Genomic DNA, 21,263 nt, shown 5'->3' on the forward strand with positions numbered 1-21,263 from the left:
CTGCATATATATGGGTCTTGGTTTTGTATCCATTCAGTGAGCCTGTGTCTTTTGGTTAGAGCATTAATCCATTCACACTTAATGTAATTATCGATATTTATGTTCCTGTTACCATTTTCTTAATTGTTATGTGTTTGTTTTTGTAGGTCCTTTTCTTCTCTTGTGTTTCCCACTTAAAGAAGTTCCTTTATCATTTGTTGTAGAGTTGGTTTGGTGGTGCTGAATTCTCCTGCCATTGTTTGTCTGTAAAGCTTTTGATTTCTCCATCAAATCTAAATGAGATCCTTGTCAGGTAGAGTAATCTTAGTTGTAGGCTCTTCCCTTTCATCACTTTAAATATATCATGCCGGGCTTCCCTGGTGGCGCAGTGGTTGAGAGTCTGCCTGCCGATGCAGGGGACATGAGTTCGTGCCCTGGTCTGGGAAGATCCCACATGCTGCGGAGCCGCTGGGCCCATGAGCCATGGCCGCTGAGCCTGTGCGTCCGGAGCCTGTGCTCCGCAATGGGAGAGGCCACAGCAGTGAGAGGCCCACATACAGCAAAAAAAAAAAAAAAAAAAAGATTTAAATATATCATGCCACTCCCATCTGTCTTGTAGAGTTTCTGCTGAGAAATCAGCTGTTAACCTTATGGGAGTTCCCTTGTATGTTATTTGTTGTTTTTCCCTTTCAGTTATTTTTGTTTGTATTTAATTTTTGTTAGTTTGATTAATATGTGTCTTGGCATGTTTCTCCTTGGGTTTACTCTGCCTGGGACTCTCTGTGCTTCATAGACTTGGGTGCCTATTTCCTTTCCCACGTTAGGGAAATTTTCGACTATAATCTCTTCAAATATTTTCTCAGGTCCTTTCTCTCTCTCTTTTCCTTCTGGGACCCCTGTAATGCGAATGTTGTTGCATTTAATATTGTCCCAGAGGTCTCTTAGGCTGTCTTCATTTCTTTTCATTCTTTTTTCTTTATTCTGTTCTGCAGCAGTGAATTCCACCATTCTGTCTTCCAGGTCACTTATCCGTTCTTCTACCTCAGTTATTCTGCTATTGGTTCCTTCTAGTGTATTTTTCATTTCAATTATTGTATTGTTCATCTCTTGTTTGGTTGTTCTTTAATTCTTCTAGGTCTTTATTAAACATTTCTTGCATCTTCTTGGTCTTTGCCTCCATTCTTTTTCCAAGGTCCTGGATCATCTTCACTATCATTATTCTGAATGCTTTTTCTGGAAGGTTGTCTATCTCCACTTCATTTAATTGTTTTTCTGGGGTTTTATCTTCTTCCTTCATTTGGTAAATAGCACTCTGCCTTTTCATCTTGTCTATCTTTCTGTGAGTGTGGTTTTTGTTCCACAGGCTGCAAGATTGTAGGTCTTCTTGCTTCTGTATATATGTTTTTAATGAGGGCAAAAGCTAAGTGAAATACTAAATGAAATGATGCTTTGAGGACATTTTCCTCTGGATCTGCTAGAAACTTTTTTTTTTTTTTGTCTACAGAAAAGGTAAATAAGCCTACAGCACTCTGGTTTATGCCCTGGGTAAGCCTCTTCATTTGTATTTCCACCTTTGATTAGGAAAGGAAATATGACAGTGAGCCAACAGACATCACAATCAAAGAGAGATAACATGTTCTCTTTCATACAAAGAATTCATTCATTCTTCTAGCTTGTAAATGAGAAAATCTGTCATTTTGAAATTATTTTTCCTTTAATCATACAATAAAAGGCTTTAAAAGTTATTGTAATTCTTCACTTGATTTTATAGTAAATATCAGAAGATTTTATTGAATTACTTGTCATAGAATTTCACACCTGAGAGTAACATTTATGGTAGATCTACTGTTTATTCATTCACTTTTTTAATCAATGATTGTTTCAACAGTAACATATGCTTCGTAAAAGCATGTACGTACTTGATATGGTGCTAGACAATATTTAGGATAAAAAAGATGTAAGAGGTAGTCACAGAATGCACCAATCTTGCAAAATAGTAAGGGAGACACTCAAAAACAGAACTAAATATACTGGGTTAACTGCCATAATAGAGGAGTAATATAGCATTTTATGTGTCCAGGGAAGAAAGAGATTCAGTCCATCTAAATGGAGTGGTATCTGTTGAAGGATGGGGAAAGACTTGTTAATAAAATTATAAAAGTGGCATTTATACTTAACCTTATGTTTTTCAACAGGAGAAACTGTGCTATGGTGAGACCATTTCACATGTAGAAAATAACATAAATGAAGATTCAGAATTGTTAATGCACTTTTGGGCTGAAAAATGAAATCTCTTATGAGTGAAGTACATGGAGAGGTGTAGTGGTGGGTAAATTTTAAATGCAGAAAGAGGATAGATTATAGATAATGATCAATGTTCTAAGAAGAAATTTGGATACTTTTCATATAAACCACAAGATGCATTCATGACTTTTGTGAAGTTTTACGATCATGTGTAAGCTTTATGGGAAGAGATTGACTATAGAAAGACTAGTTAATAAAGTGCTATAAAAATCCAAATGACAGGTTGAAAATAAAAGGCTTAAACTTGAGCAGTGAAATAAAAGTCAAATCCCAGGCATGCATAGGAAAACATTTTCTGAGCTTGATTCATCAGGACTGTAAATATTGATTTTGGGGGGGAAGAAAGAAATGAACAATAGAATACAACTCTCGTGATTTGAGCCTGGGTAACTGGAAAAATACAACTACCATAAAAACTGATAGGGAATACTCCTGTATTCTCCTGTCAGAATAGGACTGGGGAAATGTTGATAAGTTGGGTTTCAGACTTATCAACTGAAAATCCAGTAAAGGCATTCAAATAGAGGCATCCATAAAGTATTGAAAAATTAAGTCAGAAGCTTAAGAGAAAGGTCTGAGCCAGAGCTCTAGATTTGAGACTTAATTGTCAGAATGTTTACAGTGGCCAAAAGCGTGATTAAGACATGAGAAAAGAAGAAAGTAGGAGGAAGAACATTAGGGAACATTTACATTTAAGAGATAAGATAAATAAGGAAAACCTGAAAGCAATAAACAACACAGAATAAAAAAGGGGAGAAGGAGGGATCACAGTGTCAAGGAAACCAAGGAGACTCATTCAGTCAGCTCTGTTGCCATAGTAAAATCCCACAGACTGGGGGCTTAAAAGACAGATATTTATCTTCTCACAGTTCTGGAGGCTGGAGGTCCAAGATCAGGGTGCCAGCATGGTTGAGTCCTGGTAAGACCTCTCCCATTGGGTTGCAGACAGCTGCCTTCTAGCTGTGTGCTCGCATAACCAATTTTCTGTACAAGCGTGGGGGCAGAAGGAGAGAAAGAAGGGGAGAGGAGGGAGAGTGAGCTGTGGGGTGTCTCTTCTTATAAGAGTAATAATGAGGATCCCATTCTCATGACTTCATCTAAACCTAAATACCTCCCAAAGGCCCCGCCTCCTAATACCATCATGTTGGGGAGTTAAGATGTCAACATATGAATTTGAGGGGACACAACCATTCAGTCTATAACAGACTGTTTCAAGAAAAAAGAACTTGGGATCCTTGGGAACCCCAAGGATGGAGACTCTATGGTTATCCTTGAGTCATTTAAGTGGTGTGATGTGAGTAGAATTTTTATCGCTGTAAGTTGAGGAGTTTGTCATTAAAAGAATTAAGAAGTTTAGACAGTATCTAAGGAAGCCAAGGAGAGAGGGAGAAGTGGTATAATAGAGGAGAAATTTAAGCTTGTTTGTAGTATCTGAGAAAGGAGCTGACAGAGAAAGAGAAATTGAAAATATAAACTAGAGATCATACGGGTTATGCTGGGCAGTCTGACCCAGAGCTGTGCCATTGCAATAGAGCCGTTGGACATCAATTGACAAGTGTTGTAATGAAGCACCAATTTTGAAGAATATGTTGGTTGTGGTTGATGCTGGTTCTCACTTCACTACATGTGTGTTGCTTGTCATTAAAAAAAAAAAAGATGGAAAAATTAAGCTAGAAACTTAGATGAATTTTAAGTAAAATCCTAAAATACAACTCTTACTACTGATTTTATCAGATCTCTGGGCTTACAAACATTGATTGTAAGATTTGAAATGGGACAAATGAGGGAAAGCTGGAAAGCCAGGTATGCTGTCCTGGCATTATGGGTGGAGTTGGAGGAGTCACAGCTCCTAAGTACAGGTTGTTCGTAGAAGGGTGTTGTGTATTCAGAGCCAGACTCAGTTGAGAATGAAACAGTTACCTTCATTCAGCTGTGATTAGAAGGGACTAGAAGTCCAAATCCTTGACTCTCTTCCTGACAGCCAGTCATAATGCCTGAGCCTGCCAGTGTGAGGGTATTTTGTTTGGGGTAAAGCCTTATGCCCCCTGAAAAAACAAGATGAAATGCCTTTACTCTCTGAAATATGTAACACGATGACCTAAAAGCACATTAGCCATAATTTAGAATGAAAACAGATAAGTAAATAAGTTGTGTGTTGAGGAGTTGCCGTGGTGAGAGACCACCTTCAGAGGGCATGGACTTAAGTACAGGGGGAGAGATGAATGACATGAGGATAGGGGGGCAGGGACACAAATTTGCAGTCACCATTGTTTCCTTGTTTTTTTCCCTCCTGTGAATAATATACTCATTCTACAAATAACACAGAGATAGTTACTTTTAATACTCATATTTTATGTTTTCAAGTTCTACACTGAGACCATGGGGCACAGATTTTGCTACAGCTTCAAAGAGAACATATTCCTTTTGAATATAGGCCACCTTTTATATTTCTTTCAAATTCAAATGAACTTGCATGACATACATATTCAAGTTCTCACACTTAATGTTTTATTCTCCTACATTTATGTGTAGCTTCTGAACTGAATTCAAAAATATTCCAGGTGAATATCCATAATGACCCAAAGTAGGTACACATAACACCATTGTGTAAATAAAGAAACTAAGGCTTGGAAAGTTCAAGGCCATTTTTTTTTTTTTTTTTAACATCTTTATTGGGGTATAATTGCTTTACAATGGTGTGTTAGTTTCTGCTTTATAACAGAGTGAGTCAGTTATACATATATATATGTTCCCATATCTCTTCCCTCTTTGTCTCCCTCCCTCCCACCCTCCCTATCCCACCCCTCCAGGCAGCCACAAAGAACCGAGCCGGTTTCCCTGTGCCATGCGGCTGCTTCCCACTGGCTATCTACCTTACGTTTGTTAGTATATATATGTCCATGTCTCTCTCTCGCCCTAACACACCTCACCCTTCCCCCTCCCCATATCCTCAAGTCTGTTCTCCAGTAGGAACATTTTTATAAGAGGAAGAAATGGGACTAAAATCATTGTTTTCTGGATAAAATCATTTGTTTTTATCACTTTAATTAAAATATAATTTTCATCACCTTTATGTCTGTTACCTCAACAATGTATTCATTCATTCATGTATTCAATAAAATGAATAAGACATGGAGTCTGCCCTTAAGAAGGTCATAGTTTTCGGGTATAACACATCATCACAATAAAATCCAGTGAGTGAAATGGTATAATATGGTGATTCAGGTTGGTGGGTAAATTTAGAGTCAGAAGTTTATTGAGTCTGGGTTTGTTATTTTTGCAAGGTACCACTCTACATAACAGATACTCTTTTTATCCTGGTCCTACTGTATGTAACAGTCACCTGTTAGATGAAAGAAACTATCAGAGGAGACACTGGAGGCCTGCAGGCTAAACATGACCATGGATGTCCTTAGATCATAAGAACAAAGCTTATACGTTCGTTAATTAAAACTCTCTGGCTTCAAGTTATAGAAGCCAACCTAAGCTAGCCTAAGCATATTTATTTTCCCTTTGTGTAAGTAAATGGGAAAATTTATACAGTGCAGTGCCTAGCGTATAGTAAAATTTCACTAGCTGTTAGCTAGTGACATTAAAATTATGAAAATAAGGGAGGAGGTATGAACATTCATATACTAGCATAAAACTCTGCATTACACCTTCACGTAATGACAGTTGTAAAAACTGGGTATACGCATCGTTACTCTCAACTTGTGATATCCACGCTATGTAGAATGGTGAAGCTGTGTGTCTATGGAAAGCCCAGGCGCGCTGGCATTACTCAGTGTGAGAGGTGTGAGAAGACGCACACCCTGTTTGACATGACTTGGCAGCCTGTCCATGCTTGGCCACAGCTAAAGAAAGATGAGATCGTTTGCATGCCATCTGTTAGCCTTAGAGTCCAGTATAAAGTGCTACCTACTCAAAAGGGAAGCAGGCCATGTGAGCAACACGTTCATAAAGCAGGTTTAAGAGCAAAAATATTAGCAGGCTGCACAATGAAGAAACAGAAGAAAGTACCAGTGGATTTGGACGCTTCATATCAATGAGAACAGTGCCTATAGGCTCATTGATTAGAACTCTTTCGCTGCAAGTTACAAAAGCCAGATGAAGCTGACCTAAGCAAAAGGCAGTGGGATATTTAATAGAAAAAATATAAGGAATAATTTCAGATATAGTAACAAGATTTGGAACGTTTCTGGGCCACAAGGGGGACCGGGCTTCTGAGGAAAAAGGTTCCAGGCATCTATGTCATCTCCTGGCTCCCTGCACACCTCCTTCTCCTCATACATCTGCTTCCTCCATTTCTTGGGCCCTCATGGTCAGTCCAACGACAACCATCGCAGTGCTCCTGAGTTTCCATGCTATCGGTCCAGTTACCAAAGAGACAGCTTCGATTCCCTCAACCCACGTGGTTCTACATAACACAGACAGACACTGATTACCTCAGCCTCACTCAGGTGTCTATCCCAGGTCAAGGAGATAACGGACAAAGATGACGTGAAGTCACAGAGTATAAAATTATCTTCCAGGGGCCCATCACTCCCGTCCTCCATGGGTAAGATCAGGGAGGCTGTTCGCAGAGAAGGGGTATGACTGACGTGAGCAGAAGCCCTGAAAGTGTCTCCACCAGAGTGATTCCATCTCCAACTATCACCCATCCTTTCTTCTTTGGCATCTGAATAAGTAACTTCTAAGCACCAGCATTTTATATTTAGAAACGTTGATGAAAAGAAACTTCAAAACCTGCAGGTGGTAACCAGCCAGCCAAGTGATCACCTGTCTATGCAAAATGTGAGTGACTGCTACAAACTCCAGCAGATATACCAATGGAGGGGCGAGAAAATGCATCATGCTGACACGGCGTTTGTTATAAAGGTGTGAGGTGTAGAGTCAAACACATTTAAAAACTGAGCCTTGTCTTTGCTACTTTATAGAGAATCCTGGCTGTAAAATACTTCTAAGTCGCCTTAAGATGAACAAAGAGGAGGGGAAAAGGTGTTTTGTTTTTGAAGAAATATGGATTGTTAGGACATTGTCTTCTGAATGAATTAAAATACATAATAAATTACAGGCCGACAATAAAATATTACTTATTGTTAACATTGGTCAATAGAATAGAAGAGGAAAATCAGCAAATATTTAATCCAGTTAACCCAAATATGTGTCTATAATTTTATTTTATTTCGAAGGGGTAAGGGAAATCTCCTATAACTGAAGGCAACTTAAAAATACCCTCTATGCAGATTATCTTCCAGATGAATGAGGAGTCTGCTGCTAATGAAATTAGGCAAAGTCCCTGGTGATGCTGCTAAAGATATTGAAAAACAACTTCTTAGGAGAAATCAATAATGATAGAAAATACTTTCCTTTCCCTGATTTTTCAGTTATAAAAATATATACTGTTAGCTTGTTTCTAGTAAATGCTCTCAAACACTGTGGAAATTAATGTCATTTTCCACTTGATTAAACTTTGCACTGCTTATGTTATTTGGCTTAGGTGGATGTGGGATGGGGGAGTAGGAAAAGTGTTAACAAAGAAAAAGGAATGAAGACTTACATGATCAAAGTAGAATAAAAGAAGTTACGATAATGGGGCAGCTAGGGGAGGGGTGAGGGAGTAGGAAGGATGGCTGTAGATCCGTCACCAGGCAGCTCTGTGACTTTAGCCACTGATTCTGTCAGTGTCTTATTGTAAGAGATAGAATTGCAAGCAATTTTAGTAAGGTTTTGTTTAGCTCCAACTGTTTAAAATCAAAAGTTATTCTAGAGCCGGTCCTAGTATAAAATCTCTTTTGCTCTGATGGTTAGAATGAGCTCAAGGCCTGATGCACCCCTTTTTACCTTGGGAAGAGAAGCATTGATGACTAATTGATTCAAACACCTACTTGTGCTAGCCATTGGGACACGGGCAGGGAATACAGTGGTGAACAAAAAAGATCCAGCCCCTGCCTTTGTGGAAAACGGGATTCTAGCCAGGAGACCAAACATTGAACATGTAATTACAAGTGTAGTGAATGTTTGTAAGGGTGAGTACAAGGTGTTACAGGAGTGTTATTAAGAGGACCTAACCAGTTCCAGTGTGTGGAGGCTGGAAATGTTCCCAGGACTAAGAATTATTTAGACTGACTTCTGAAGGAGAAAAAGGGTTAGCTAGGCAAGGAAGGGAGCTAAAGGGGTAGACCAGTCAAACAATCAGAGTGTAAAGGCTCTGAGCAAAAAAAACCACTGATGGCTGAAGGACAGGAAGCAATTCCAGGATGCCTGGAAGTGAGAATAAAGGAAAGTGTGATAAGTAGACAAGAAGGGCGGGCTAAGACCAGATCATGCAGGGCCTCCTTACAGACCTCAAGAGCGTGGATCTCATCCTCTGAACAATGGAAGTCACCACAGTCACAAAGCAGGAGTGCACTGTGATTAGTGAGAAACATGTTTTAGAGCTAATACTCCACCCTCAGTGTGGAGGACACAGGAGAACAAGATATGGGAGGTGGGGCACTCTGAGAGGAGGCTGTAGCAGGGTCCAGGTGGGAGATTAGAGTGGCCTGACCTAGGGCTCTGACAACTGGGGAAGAAGATAGTGAACAGAAAGAAATGCTTAAAAGGTAAAAAGAAAAGTAAAAGGAAGATTGCTCACAAAATTCAGAGTAAATAGAGATGTGCAGTCACCTCAGGGTAGTTTAGCTCCAAAGCCTATAATATATGAACTATTACCAGATTAAATGGACCATCACATCTAAAATGTGGTTGATTTATAAGAGAGGGAGACTGATCAGACACAAAAGCAGAGAAAAGCAAACAAACAAACACTGGAAATGGCCATAGACCTCTCTGATGTTGAGATGAGTGAAGGGGATGGTGAGTCACAGGCTCTGAAAATTTAGGTACAAATGACAAGGTGATCCCTAAGACTAAAAGGATGAAGTAAGCTATATTGGCTTAATGCCATCAAATGTTTAAGTATTGACATTTGCCACACTCCACCCCTTCTTCTGATTCCCAGTGAGCAAGTAACTATTAATTATTGGCTTCCCCTATTTATATACATTTTGGTATTCTAAATCCTGTACCTTATTTCCTACTGCAAATGAAATTGAAATTCTGTTATATAACAACCTCACTATATGAGCTTGTTTAATATAAATCTCACCTTGGATGATATATTATCCTCACTGGGCAGACAAAATAAGTTGTCCTATGATATTTACCTGGGTGGTGAGTGATGGGAAGAATGACTGCAAGCCTGAGAACCAGATCCTCATCGGTCCCTGGGAAGATGCTTCCTTAGGAATGTGCACTCTGTGTGGTCCATACGATCACACTATGTTTCTCACATTTACCTTTCTACAGACTTCAGTTGCTTTATCTCTAACAGTGGAGATGGCAATACTCACATTCTATTTACCATATTCTACCAGTGAATAGTATAGTTGGTAGGTCTTAAGAAGTAGCTTAAAATAAGTGTTCCATAGACTCCCTACTATATCTGTTCTCAGCTTTTCTGATCCAGAAATTCATGGACAGCTCATGTATTATCATGTACTACATATATATTACATTTATGCCATAATAAGAATTCTAGTTCCCAAGGAAACAGATGGTAGAATCAGAATATATCATAAGTATATGTTTTTGTTATTCCACAGTAGCCATAGAAATGTCTAACAATTAATACTACCACTATCAGTTAATCACTGGGAAGAGTAAAATTGTTTACACATGCTCTCCTGATCTCCCCATTTTAAAATAGTTTCACTGTATATACATTATGAGCCATCCTTTCACACAGCATGAGACTCATCCATGCTCCTGCATGTATCAATCATTTATTCTCTTTAATTGCTGAGTAGTGTTACCTTGTATGAATACACTAAAATTTATTTAATCTATTTCGTTGATGGACATTTGGGCAATTTCCAGCTCTCGATATTACAAATAAAGCTACAATCAACATACACGTACATCTTTATGGACATAAATTTTCATTTCTTGTGGGTATATGCCTAGCAGTGGAATTACTGGATGATAAGGCAAGTGTATGTTTAACTTATTAGAAACTGCCAAAGAGATTTCCACAGTGATTTTGTCATTTTACACTCCTACCAAGAATGTATGAGATCCATTTTGGGTTGATGGTCTTTTACATGATAGCCATTCTAATGGGTGTGTAGTAGTATTTAATTATAGTTTTAATTTGCATTTTCCTGATGATAATGATCTTGAGATCAGGGATTTTAAGATCCTGAGTCCTCACCGTTTACTTCATTTCTTCATTCTTTAAATGTCTTTAACTCCTATTTTGATTCCTCAGTGCTATGAGACTACCTAAAACTGCACTGATTTTCAGCAGCTTTCTGCTTAGCTTTGTATCCTGTGCTTTGCGCAGCCTAAAGTTTGCAAAAATTTCCAAAGGAAACCCACCAAGTTTTGGTCTCACTTTTCTTAACCTCCTTCTCTTCAGGGTCTTGGCTCCTCAAATCCTGGCTACCTTGGAAGACTTGAACTCAAATTTTTGTGTCTGTAGCCCTGTAAATATTTTTCTTGCTTCTTTACCTCTTACTTAAGGCCCTCTGCCTGGACTCTCAATCTGCTCTTCTATATCAAGAATCATCAAATGTCCCAATGAGAAAAATAGCTTGAAGATTATCTGCTTACCTCTCTGAAGTTCTCTTCTTTCTGACTTATTGGTCCCTTGGATTCTGGCTGCCATGACAGTATCCCAATGTCTTTAAATGGTTTTTTAAAATATTTTGTCTGTTTTTTTCTAGTTGTTCTCAGTGGGAGAGCTGGTTTACCCCAAGGAATTACATCTTAGCTGGACACAGAAGTCCTCTTATACCAGTTTTAATATCTCCCCTTCCTCTTTCTCAATAGGTTATGATACGACCAAGATTTCTTTTATGGCTATGGTGACTGTACTTCTAATACTGTGAAAGAAATTCTATGAGAATTGTCTATCAGTGTCTTTTCAGGTTTGCTGGGTGGTGACATGGGGATATTAATGCCTCTGCTTAAACAGAAGTGGTGGCATAAAATAAATTTTAGTGAAAACATATATCTAATATTAGTGCTTTAGCCAAGAATATTAAAAGCCTCACAAAGTTCTCAAGTAATCTAAGTCCTTTTTTGTTATCATGAATTTTAAGCTTCTTACCAAAGGAATAATTTCTTTTTTAAAAAATTTAAATATTTTAAATTATATACTTTCATGATTATAGGTCAATAAGGAATCCACTTTTCAGATTTTATTTCATTATAGAATATATTTGATAAGGATACATACAAACAGAATCATCCTTAATACATATTGTTTACTGGTGCCCGGCATTTCCGCAGCAGGCTGGAGATGTAATAAAAAATGCTTCCCAATGTTCAGCTTCATCGGCGACTCTAAATCTTTTTGCAAAACATCCTGAGGTGAAGACTTTAGTTTTTGGCAAGTTGTTTTCATAATCTCTTTCTCTCCCCCTCTTTGATAAATCAGAGCAAAATAATAAAAGTAATTACTTTGGCAGTTTGGCACCTAAAGTTTATCTGGAAACAGCAGGGTATTTTTTTTTCCTTTTACGTAACTTAAGTTGTATTTTTTTTTTTCTAATTTTGAGCTTTTACTTTCTCATTAATAAAGATGCTTATATGTGAGAATGAACATTGAAAATATACATACAGTAAAACGTTTATTTACAGTATAAAGACTAAATTTACTACAAAATTTTGAATTAAGACTTCAGTACATACAAAATATTAGTATAATTTCCCAAATTCTGTAATTTATATTTGATATTTCTCCTTAGTAGCTCCTCATATATTTTAATATATATTTAGAATTTTTACTTTAATTTTTTTTCAGCAAAAAAAATATATATATATTCACAACTCCCATATAATACCTTAGTTTATTGGGGTAAAGCTAAAAGGAGAGGGAATTTTACTTCTGAATTATATATTTTAAATTTATTTTTGTAATAACAGTTACTGCTTATTTTTCATATTTAAAAAAATGATAAATATTAATTGTGGGGAATTTGGAAAAAATAGGAACAACTAATAAAAATTATCTACAATTCTACCAATACACAGAGAAAAACCACCATTAACATATTTATGTATAGTAGTTTTTGCACACACAAATACATATATACATTATTTTTACTATTTTATTTTTTTAATGTAAATTTTGCTGGAGATTTTATGACGGTCAAATTGAGTATGAGAATTAATTTAGGAATTAGTAACAAAAATAATAAGTGCCTTTGATATTCCTGCAATTACCAAAGTGATAAAGAAGCTCAGGGCTATTTCTGTACTATTTTCATATTAGGAATATTTCTTCATTCTGTTTTGTTTATTCAATCACTTGTTCAACATTTACTGTAAATAGATGACCACGTGTCTCTTTGTATGCCCAGGAAATACAAAGGAAAGTCCCAGTGTATGCCTTTTGTCATGACATAATTTTTAAGAGCACTTCCTTCACTCTTAAAAGTAATCAGTTTGCATGAGAAATTACATGGTTTCCTTTTATTTCCAAGAATTGGAGTAGGTAAAAGGGAGATAAACCAGCACGCAATGGTAAATCATCCATGGATCCTGCCCTCCAGAAACTATGACTTGCCTACTGTTGAGGATAAGAATTAACTTATATAATAAGAAATGAAAAGGATCACAGGAGAGAGGCAAAGATATAACGTACATTGCAGTGTGGTCAAGCACTTGATAAACATTTTAGAATTCCTGAAGGAAATATGTGCAGAATGTTGTGAAGAATAAGAATACTTTAGGTTTAGAAAACAGGTACGAAAGACAAAAGCTATCTTTTTTTCAGCATCAGGGAGCTGCTGAAGTGACAGGGATTAGCGAGAACTAAAATATCAGAAACAGGAGAACTGAGAAGTGAGCAGGTGATCTGCAGATGCTTTTCCCTGGAGGCATCTGCCAACTCCAGGCTCTGGCAAAAGGACGAGTATCCAGACTTGGCCCAAGCAGAATGTCAGTGGAGGGAGGAGAGAAGACAGAAGAGATCTTGTAGTCACTGGAGGCTGAAGTGATAAAATAAAAGGCATGAGAGGCTTCAATACATGTCCAGCTTCTCCCTCAAAACATCTGCTGAGGGGCTTCTCTGGTGGCGCAGTGGTTGAGAGTCCGCCTGCTGATGCAGGGGTCGCGGGTTTGTGCCCCGGTCCGGGAAGATCCCACTATGCCGCGGAGTGGCTGGGCCCCTGAGCCATGGCCACTGAGCCTGCGCGTCCGGAGCCTGTGCTCCGCAACGGGAGAGGCCACAACAGTGAGAGGCCCGCGTACCGCAACAACAACAACAAAAAACCATCTGCTGATGTTTGTAGTTGGCGGGATCAGAAAGGTTAAAAGATATGCCAAACACCTCTGACATGGAGAGTCCATTTTCATGGAGCCTTTTAATTGCTGAGGAGACAGGCTAGAAAACACTTTTAGCAATCACTTGAATCTGCACTGACAAGATTGGAGACTCAAAGTTCTCAAACACCGGATACAGGTTCCCTGTTAAGACACATGCCTAATTCTGAAGTTGTGTGTGTGGGGGGACCAAAAATCTAAACTAAAAATCTTCGAAAAGCCAGCCAGAATATCCCACAGTCTCTCAATGCTGAGGAGATAAAGACCCACCAAGTGAGCTGTACTAGTGCACAGCCAGATGCTCTGTTAAAAGTCTTGAAGCGATATACCCTTCTCCCTACAGTAGACTGACTCCTATACAAACTGCAAAACAACTTTGCTCAGCTCAGTTTCTGACTGGATTGACTTAATCTTTCCCATTCTACTTAGCAAAAAAAGTGAAGTAACTCTGGTAGAGATAACGTAGAACCTCTACAGAATCTTATTTCATATATTTATAATGTCTTATCTGATATAAAATGTGTTTAGGCATGGAAGAGTTAGAGCCATATAACAACAACAACAACAACAAAAAAAAAAACCAAGGGAAACAGACAATAGAAACAGACCCACAGGTGGTACACTGATCACTGTTGCTAGATGTTAGAAAACTGAATCATCATTCTGAGCATTGACAAAGAAAAGACTCATCCATTTGGCTTGTGTTTTCTGTTTGAACTGTATCTCAGAGGAATTAAATAGGTGATAGGAATAAGTTCTTCTTTTAAAAAGAAATCTAGGTGGCAAATACAGAAGGGATGATAGAATGCTAATAACATCATTTATTAGTTTTTTAATAAAATAATTGATCTATATAATGTCACCAATTACTGCTAAAACCATTAGATGAAAGATTGATGGGGAGTTTTATAATGTGTACATCAGGCTGAAACATCTAAACCCACTGATCAATCTTAATATGACTAATAGAAAACACAATTTATGTGCTTCTCTGTGTGGTATAACAGGAAGAAAACTCTGCCTCCAACAAACTATTTTTCCCATACAATTAATCATGAAGCTGATCAAAACTTCAGATCTAACTATCAAATCATAGGCAACATAAGTAACAGAGAAACATGTTAAATGACACTACAGGGACTCAATCTGTAAAATCTATAATCTGGATGTTTCTTCAACAAATAAATAGCAAGCAAAAAGGAGGAGGGAACATCTACAGATTAAAAAAGACTTATAAGACTCATCAACAAAATGCAATGTGCAGCTCTTATTGGGATGATGTGAAAATCAAGAGTAAAATAAATATACATGAGACAATCAGGGAAATTCAAATATCATCTATTTAATATCAAATATTTAATATCAAATATTAAGGAATCACTATTAATGTATTTTAAGTGTGACAATATTTTTTCCTTTTATTATAAAAATGTATACCTATATTGTAGAAATATATACTAAATTCTTTATGGATGGAATGACATAATGTTTTAAAATAAATAAATGGCAGGTATAGATGAAATAAGATTCACAAATATATTGATTATTATTGAAGCTGGGTGATAGGGATATGGGGGTTCATTTTAGCATTGTTTCCATGTTTATATATTTAAAATAATTTTCATAATAGTCAGTTTTAAAGATGTCTGAAAAATGAACTGAATTGGAAAGAATAGTAGGAATTCTCACATACCAGTGTAAATTCTGCAAGCATTTTGTAGAGCAGTTTGGCAATACATAAGAAAGACAAATGTGCATTCACCACAATCCATCAATTCTGCTTCTTGGTCCACCCCACAGAAAAGCTCTCTCATATGTGTGCAGAGAGATATAACCAAGCATGTTTACTGCAGTATTGCTTAAAATAGCGGTATGTAGGAAACAACCTAAATGGCCATCAGTAGGAGAATTGATTATATTATTGATAGTGTGGTATTTATTCAATTTAGTTTAAGTGAATGAACTAGAGCTATATCTATTAACATAATACTATGCAAAAGGGCAAATTGCTGAATGGAAATATAGTGTGATGCTATGGATATGAAATCTAATAACATGCTAAACACTACCACATTATTTATTAACACATATGACTACACATGTAAAAGTATTCGCATATGCCAAGTGATGATATATACCAAATTTTCTCTTGAAAAGGAGAGGATTAGTATTAAGAATAACATACAGAAGGCTTCAAACATATCCCTAATGTTTTCTGAAGGAAAGGAAACTTAATAAGACAAAATGTTAATATTTGACAAATCTGTGATGGTAATTGAATTGAATTTTATTAAATTGTTCTCTATAGCATCTCACTTAGAAATCTTTACAATTAAGGATTTTAAAATAGAGAAATATTTCATACTGCATTGTGTTTATATAAAGAGCCTTACTGTACTATGTTAGATGTGCATGTATTAAAAGGAAGAGTGGAACAATTACCATTTACAGCAGGCCTATATATACAGTCAGAGCTCCATTTTCCACTCCGATGAATGAATGTTGAGAAATTAATATTTAAATTCAGATAATAGAAAGAATGCATTTGGCTTTGGAAAGCAATCAGAGGCACAAATTATCCTATTTATTTATAACAACAGGAAAGATAGATATCTTCTGCTAAAATGGTCTTGAGTGGTTGCCATCAATCTTTATGATTACTTTGGACAGCTGCCACATTATTTCCATGGTGACGATCTGGAATTGTATAGACCATTTTATCTCTGCTAAAAGTCTCACCTCCAAACCTGTCATAGACATGCAACTTCAGGTACAGACAGCTAACCTGACTGTACCTAGTTTTACCGGCTCCTGACATATCCACTCAATGTCTCTAATGTTGCTGGCAAAAAAAAAAAAAAAAAAATTGCAAGAGAGAAAACTATTTTCTAATTTCTTAGTTTTCTTAGAAAACTGTTTTCTTACTTTCTAGTAGAAAATATTTTTCTCCTAGAGGTTATTGAAATTCTTGAATAAGGAAGTGGTTAAAATCCATAAGTAAAATGAAGTGAAGTTGGAGATACTATGAATTAGTCTAACCTAAATACACAATGAGATTTAAAATATCAGTCTTTTGTCTGTGCCTTTGCTCCTCCAATAGAGTTGTCTTAAGCTGGGATAGCATTTTGCTATTTGGAAGCATTTTTACATGTACTATTTCATCAATCCTTCTTTATGAATGAAAAACTGAGTCTGAAAGAGGCAAATATTCAGTTGGAGAGTAGCTGGTCTCCTGAATCCTTGTCCTGTGAGCTTATTGCTACACTATAAGGAGTAAAACTCGTCTGTAACAACTTCTCAAGTTCACGTAAAGAATCATTCTTAGCATAGAAACCAATGTAGGGGTGACTAGCTGTAAAGCAAATAATACACAAAAGCAAAGTAATATGGCACCAAGTACACTCAAAGACAGATAGTCTCTTATACAAAGAAAGGTTATTTGGACAATGGGAATAGATGGGAGAAGGTATGCATACACCAAGAAGGGATTTGAAAGAAAAAAGAAAGAAAGAAAGAAAGAAAAAAAAGAAAGAAAGAAAGAAAGGAAGGAAGGAAGGAAGGAAGGGGGAAAGAGAAGAAAGAAAAGAAAAAACAGCTTTGCATTTTCAGAAGAAATTGAAGATGAATCTTTCTAACTAAACTTCTGGGGTTTCATTAAATCCACAGTTTCTGCCAAAAGATTCAGCACAGATTTGGGACATATTTGACAAGCCCACATATGCTGCATTTTCCCTCCGAGCTTTTACTCTGGCTTGCGGACTCTGGGGTTGCTTGACTATATGGTTCTACGATTGTTAAAAATACCCCAAAGTCCAGCTCCTTCTCTCAGATTTAATGCAGTTGATAAAATGGCCACTCTGGAATCAGATTTTTCAGGTCTTGACCTGTAACCTTTATGAATCCTCTTCTTTCATAAAAGTAAGATCTGCATGCATAGGTCATTTGCATTTCACTTCAACACAAAGTCAGAGACTGAAGAAATGGAACCATGAAGGAGATGCTGTAATTTTTTCAACTATTTCAATCAATTGTTAAATGTGGCTTTGGGATTGCTTGGAGTTACTATGTGAAATTTGGCTGTCAATATGGTTGAAACCCCCAAAGCAACCACAGAACTGTCCATAACTGCAAGAGTATTTCCAAGTCAGCTACAGAGGCCACAGAGCTTCCTGCCCCAGTCCCCAGGAGACACAAGTGCTGAGCTGTCCCTCATGCCACACTGTGTGCACCTATGCTAATGTCAGCAGAACAAGTCTCTAAGCTGTCAAGACGTTTCCCCATGGTTTTCATCATCCATCATCTGTACATTCCAGCAGACAGGACCAGCTGTATCAATTGCATGGCCCAGTGCAAAATGAAAACCCGTAGCCCCTGGTTGAAAACATAGAGGGAAAAATGTTAAAGGCACTAAAATATAAAGCCCTTTCCTTTCTCCTACTGTCTCTCTGTAGACCTGTCATTTTGGTTTCTTATTTGCCATGTAACGCTGTACTCCCTTGTGGGGGATATTTGACGAGCAAGAACAGACCCTGCCAGGCGCAGCAGCTAGCCGCTCAGTGACTCCGCACACACGCTCAGGCTGCCAGGTTCCCCTCCAGCCAGTCACTGGGTAGATGCCATGGAGAAACTGAACCAGGCATCTCCCCTTTCCAGGTGCCTCCTGCCCCAGCCCATGGTAGACCGGCAACCCTCAAGGGAATCACAACAACAGTACAGGGACTAGCAAGGAACATGCATGGAGGATAAACGAGAGGCTCGCCCCTGCCGTGTTCCTCACCAAATGCACAGTGGGCCTGCCAGTTCAAGGAGGAGTTGGCCATGGCCATCAGCTGCCTTGAGATGTTATTGGGCATGTGCACCTGATCCTGATCTGATCTTCCCACACCTGTTCCCACAGTCCCCTGGCAGGGGAGGAGGGTGGCAGTGATCATTGGGCAGGGGTGGGCAGTGGGAGGCTGGATGGGCTCTGGTCCCCAAGGGGGGGTGGGAGGGTGCAAGGAACAAGAAACTGAAAACCTGTCCAGAGAGGCAGTATCATGCTTGAGGTGAGGCTCTAAACCCCCAGTGCATGCTCCGTTTCCACATGGAACATCACTTACAAAACACAAATTAAGTGATAAAATGATTACGAGTATCAAAAGGATGACCACAGAGCACTAAACCCTGAATACAGGGCCCTTCTGCTAAGGAACCCACCGTGTGTCTGTATTGGTCACGGGGACAGGAAGCCAGCCCTGCCAGGGTCCTGGCTTCCCAGCACCACTGGACCAGGCCACATACAGACATTATCTAAAGGAGAATTAATTGGAGGATGCAAGGGGGTGCAGGCAGTTTAGCAAAAGGCAAAGCCAAATGCATTGAGTGTATTTTCTGCCTTCTTTCATGAGAAATGAAGTTGCTTTAACATTAGTTTACTGGTGAAATGCCCTTTTCTACCAGTAACTTCATTATATATTCAAACATCATATTTTTATTCCTGGGCATCTACTGCTAATGTTTTCATTGTTTTCATGATCTTTGTAATTTCAGGTGGGCATATTAAATGTCATATTACTTTGCCTCATTCAGTAACAAACATTATCTCTTTGTCTAATTTTCTTAAGTAAATTGATTATTGTAGTGGTAATAAAATTATACCAAAGGTGTTTCAAGTTCTTATCTCTGGATGGGGACTTCACATTGTCCTGGGTAGATCATATACTTTCAAAAGGTTTATTGAATGGTCCAAACTTGATGGAAATATACATATTGATCAATTTTATTTTTTCTCCTTCACCTTCAACTGTGCTATGAAAAATCTTTTTTCTCACCTTCTGCATTCATACTAGATTCCTTGCTTTCAGGTATTAAAAAGATATTCCACTGTATTCTTGTTTCAAACCTCAAACTCACATCTCTCCTTCCCAGAACAATGTCAGGCTTCAGCCTGAAGGACTTGGACTAGGAAGGGACGTGGTCTGCTCCTGAAATATCTCTGCCTCTTCCCTCTTCTGAATTTCCCTTTTTCTGCTTGCTTTGATGGGGAAAAGAGATAGGAGAGTTGACAAAGGTCTTTGACTTGCCTGGAGCTGTTGTGGTCCTCTTCTGATTAACACTGGATAATTGTCACCAGGATCTTGGGGTAGGTGGCCCAAGAATGATTGACAGAACATTTGTGAGTTTCTAGAAAGCCCTATAGGGGCTTCATGACTGTGACCTTATCCACACCACTCACAGCACCTGCTGACGGTTCATCTTTAGCATCTTGTTCCTCAAATTCTCTTCTATGATTGGCTGCCCTCTTATGTGGAGTGACGCTAAGATGACTTTAACCCACCACCTAATAAAGTGGGAAACTCATGTGTCCTTAACTTGTGTGAAACCCACGTATCCTCACTCCAGCAGATGCTGGAAAGGCCACCTGCCCATGACCACCTGCACGTGGCCACCTGCACGTGGCCGCCCCATCATCCTGGTCATGTCAAGTCAGGGCTCTTCTGCCCTTACCGCACACACACTCTGTGCTGTACAAGGAGACATCCAACCAGGGAATGAGATGATGTTCTCCCCTGGTGGGAGGCTTGCCCAATCTCTTGCCACTTCCCTTCTTTCCACCACAAGATACATTCCATCTTATGAGGGCCAAGAGATACATGTAACTTTATGCTAAGTGACAGCACTGCTTTTATGATAACATAATATAGAGTAAAATTAGCACTACAAGTCACAGTGTAAGACATAAACCCATGAGCATCCTTTAAGAGGGATGGTGGGTGGGAAGATTTAGGTGGAGTCCGCTGCCTCCAAGAATAAAGGAGAGTGTCAAGAGTGGAGGGAAGAGAGCCAATGTGGGATAGACACATACAGAGCTGAGAAAGCATCTGCCGCTTGGGAAGAGACGGTCCCACAAGGTAAAAGAAAGAATGCACTCCACTGATGTGACTTTCAGAATTGGGCCTGGCAGTAAGAAACAGCTGGGCAACACAAGGAAGATCCAGGATGTGCAGGTGCAGGTTACATGGAGAAAGGCTCAGGAGCCAAGCTAGGCGCTACCCCAGCCCTGGCACCGCCCAAGTGGTGTGATCGCCATCTCTATATACGTGTATAACCGCTCACTCACTGGGTATCTTTTTCTTTTCCATCTTCAGGAAGAGGCAGCCAGAATTCTCGCCCACCAGACAGTGTCCGTCGGCACATGTGCAGCTTTGAAAACCCACACACTGCAGTGAATGTGTAAGAGAAGCTGCATGGAAAAAATAGTGGTTTGCCCCTTGCTTTCTCTCTCCTGGGTTTTCCTACTTTCTAACATGGAAACAGATGTGGTGCATGCCATCAAGAACGAGGAACCATTTACGTGCCATGGTTTGCACGACTGCCTTAATTTGATCGTCCATTGTTCTTGAAAGGACACTGTCAAGCTGTTAGTCTTTTTGCTTTTTTATGTTTTGATGCAAGAGGCAACAGTTTTTTCCCCAATCTAGAGATTCACTTTTGTTTGTGACTCCCACTCACAAACTTGAAAGTGAATTTTTCCCCCTTCACAAATTTGTTAACTTCTCCTTGGCAAACAGAGCTCTTTCTTTTGTTTTCTTTCTTTGCCTTTTTTTTTTTTTTTTTTTTTTTTTTTT

General features: G+C 38.5%; 1 protein-coding gene across 2 annotated transcripts in view; it reads left to right on the forward strand.

Moving 5' to 3' along the window:
* GRM1 (glutamate metabotropic receptor 1) overlaps window positions 1–21,263 on the forward strand; it is a 371,163-nt gene that overhangs the window by 341,794 nt on the left and 8,106 nt on the right. The window contains exon 9 of one of the 2 annotated variants that reach the window (XM_007450328.1): window positions 20,784–20,844. The exons of the other annotated variant lie outside the window; for it this stretch is intronic. Coding sequence (XP_007450390.1) covers window positions 20,784–20,844 — 61 coding nt within the window. Of the gene's footprint in view, window positions 1–20,783; window positions 20,845–21,263 lie in introns of those variants that run through there. 2 annotated transcript variants of the gene reach the window in all.

The sequence above is a fragment of the Lipotes vexillifer genome, unplaced genomic scaffold, assembly GCF_000442215.2.
Source record: "Lipotes vexillifer unplaced genomic scaffold, Lipotes_vexillifer_v1.1 scaffold112, whole genome shotgun sequence".
Classification (NCBI taxonomy): domain Eukaryota; kingdom Metazoa; phylum Chordata; class Mammalia; order Artiodactyla; family Lipotidae; genus Lipotes; species Lipotes vexillifer.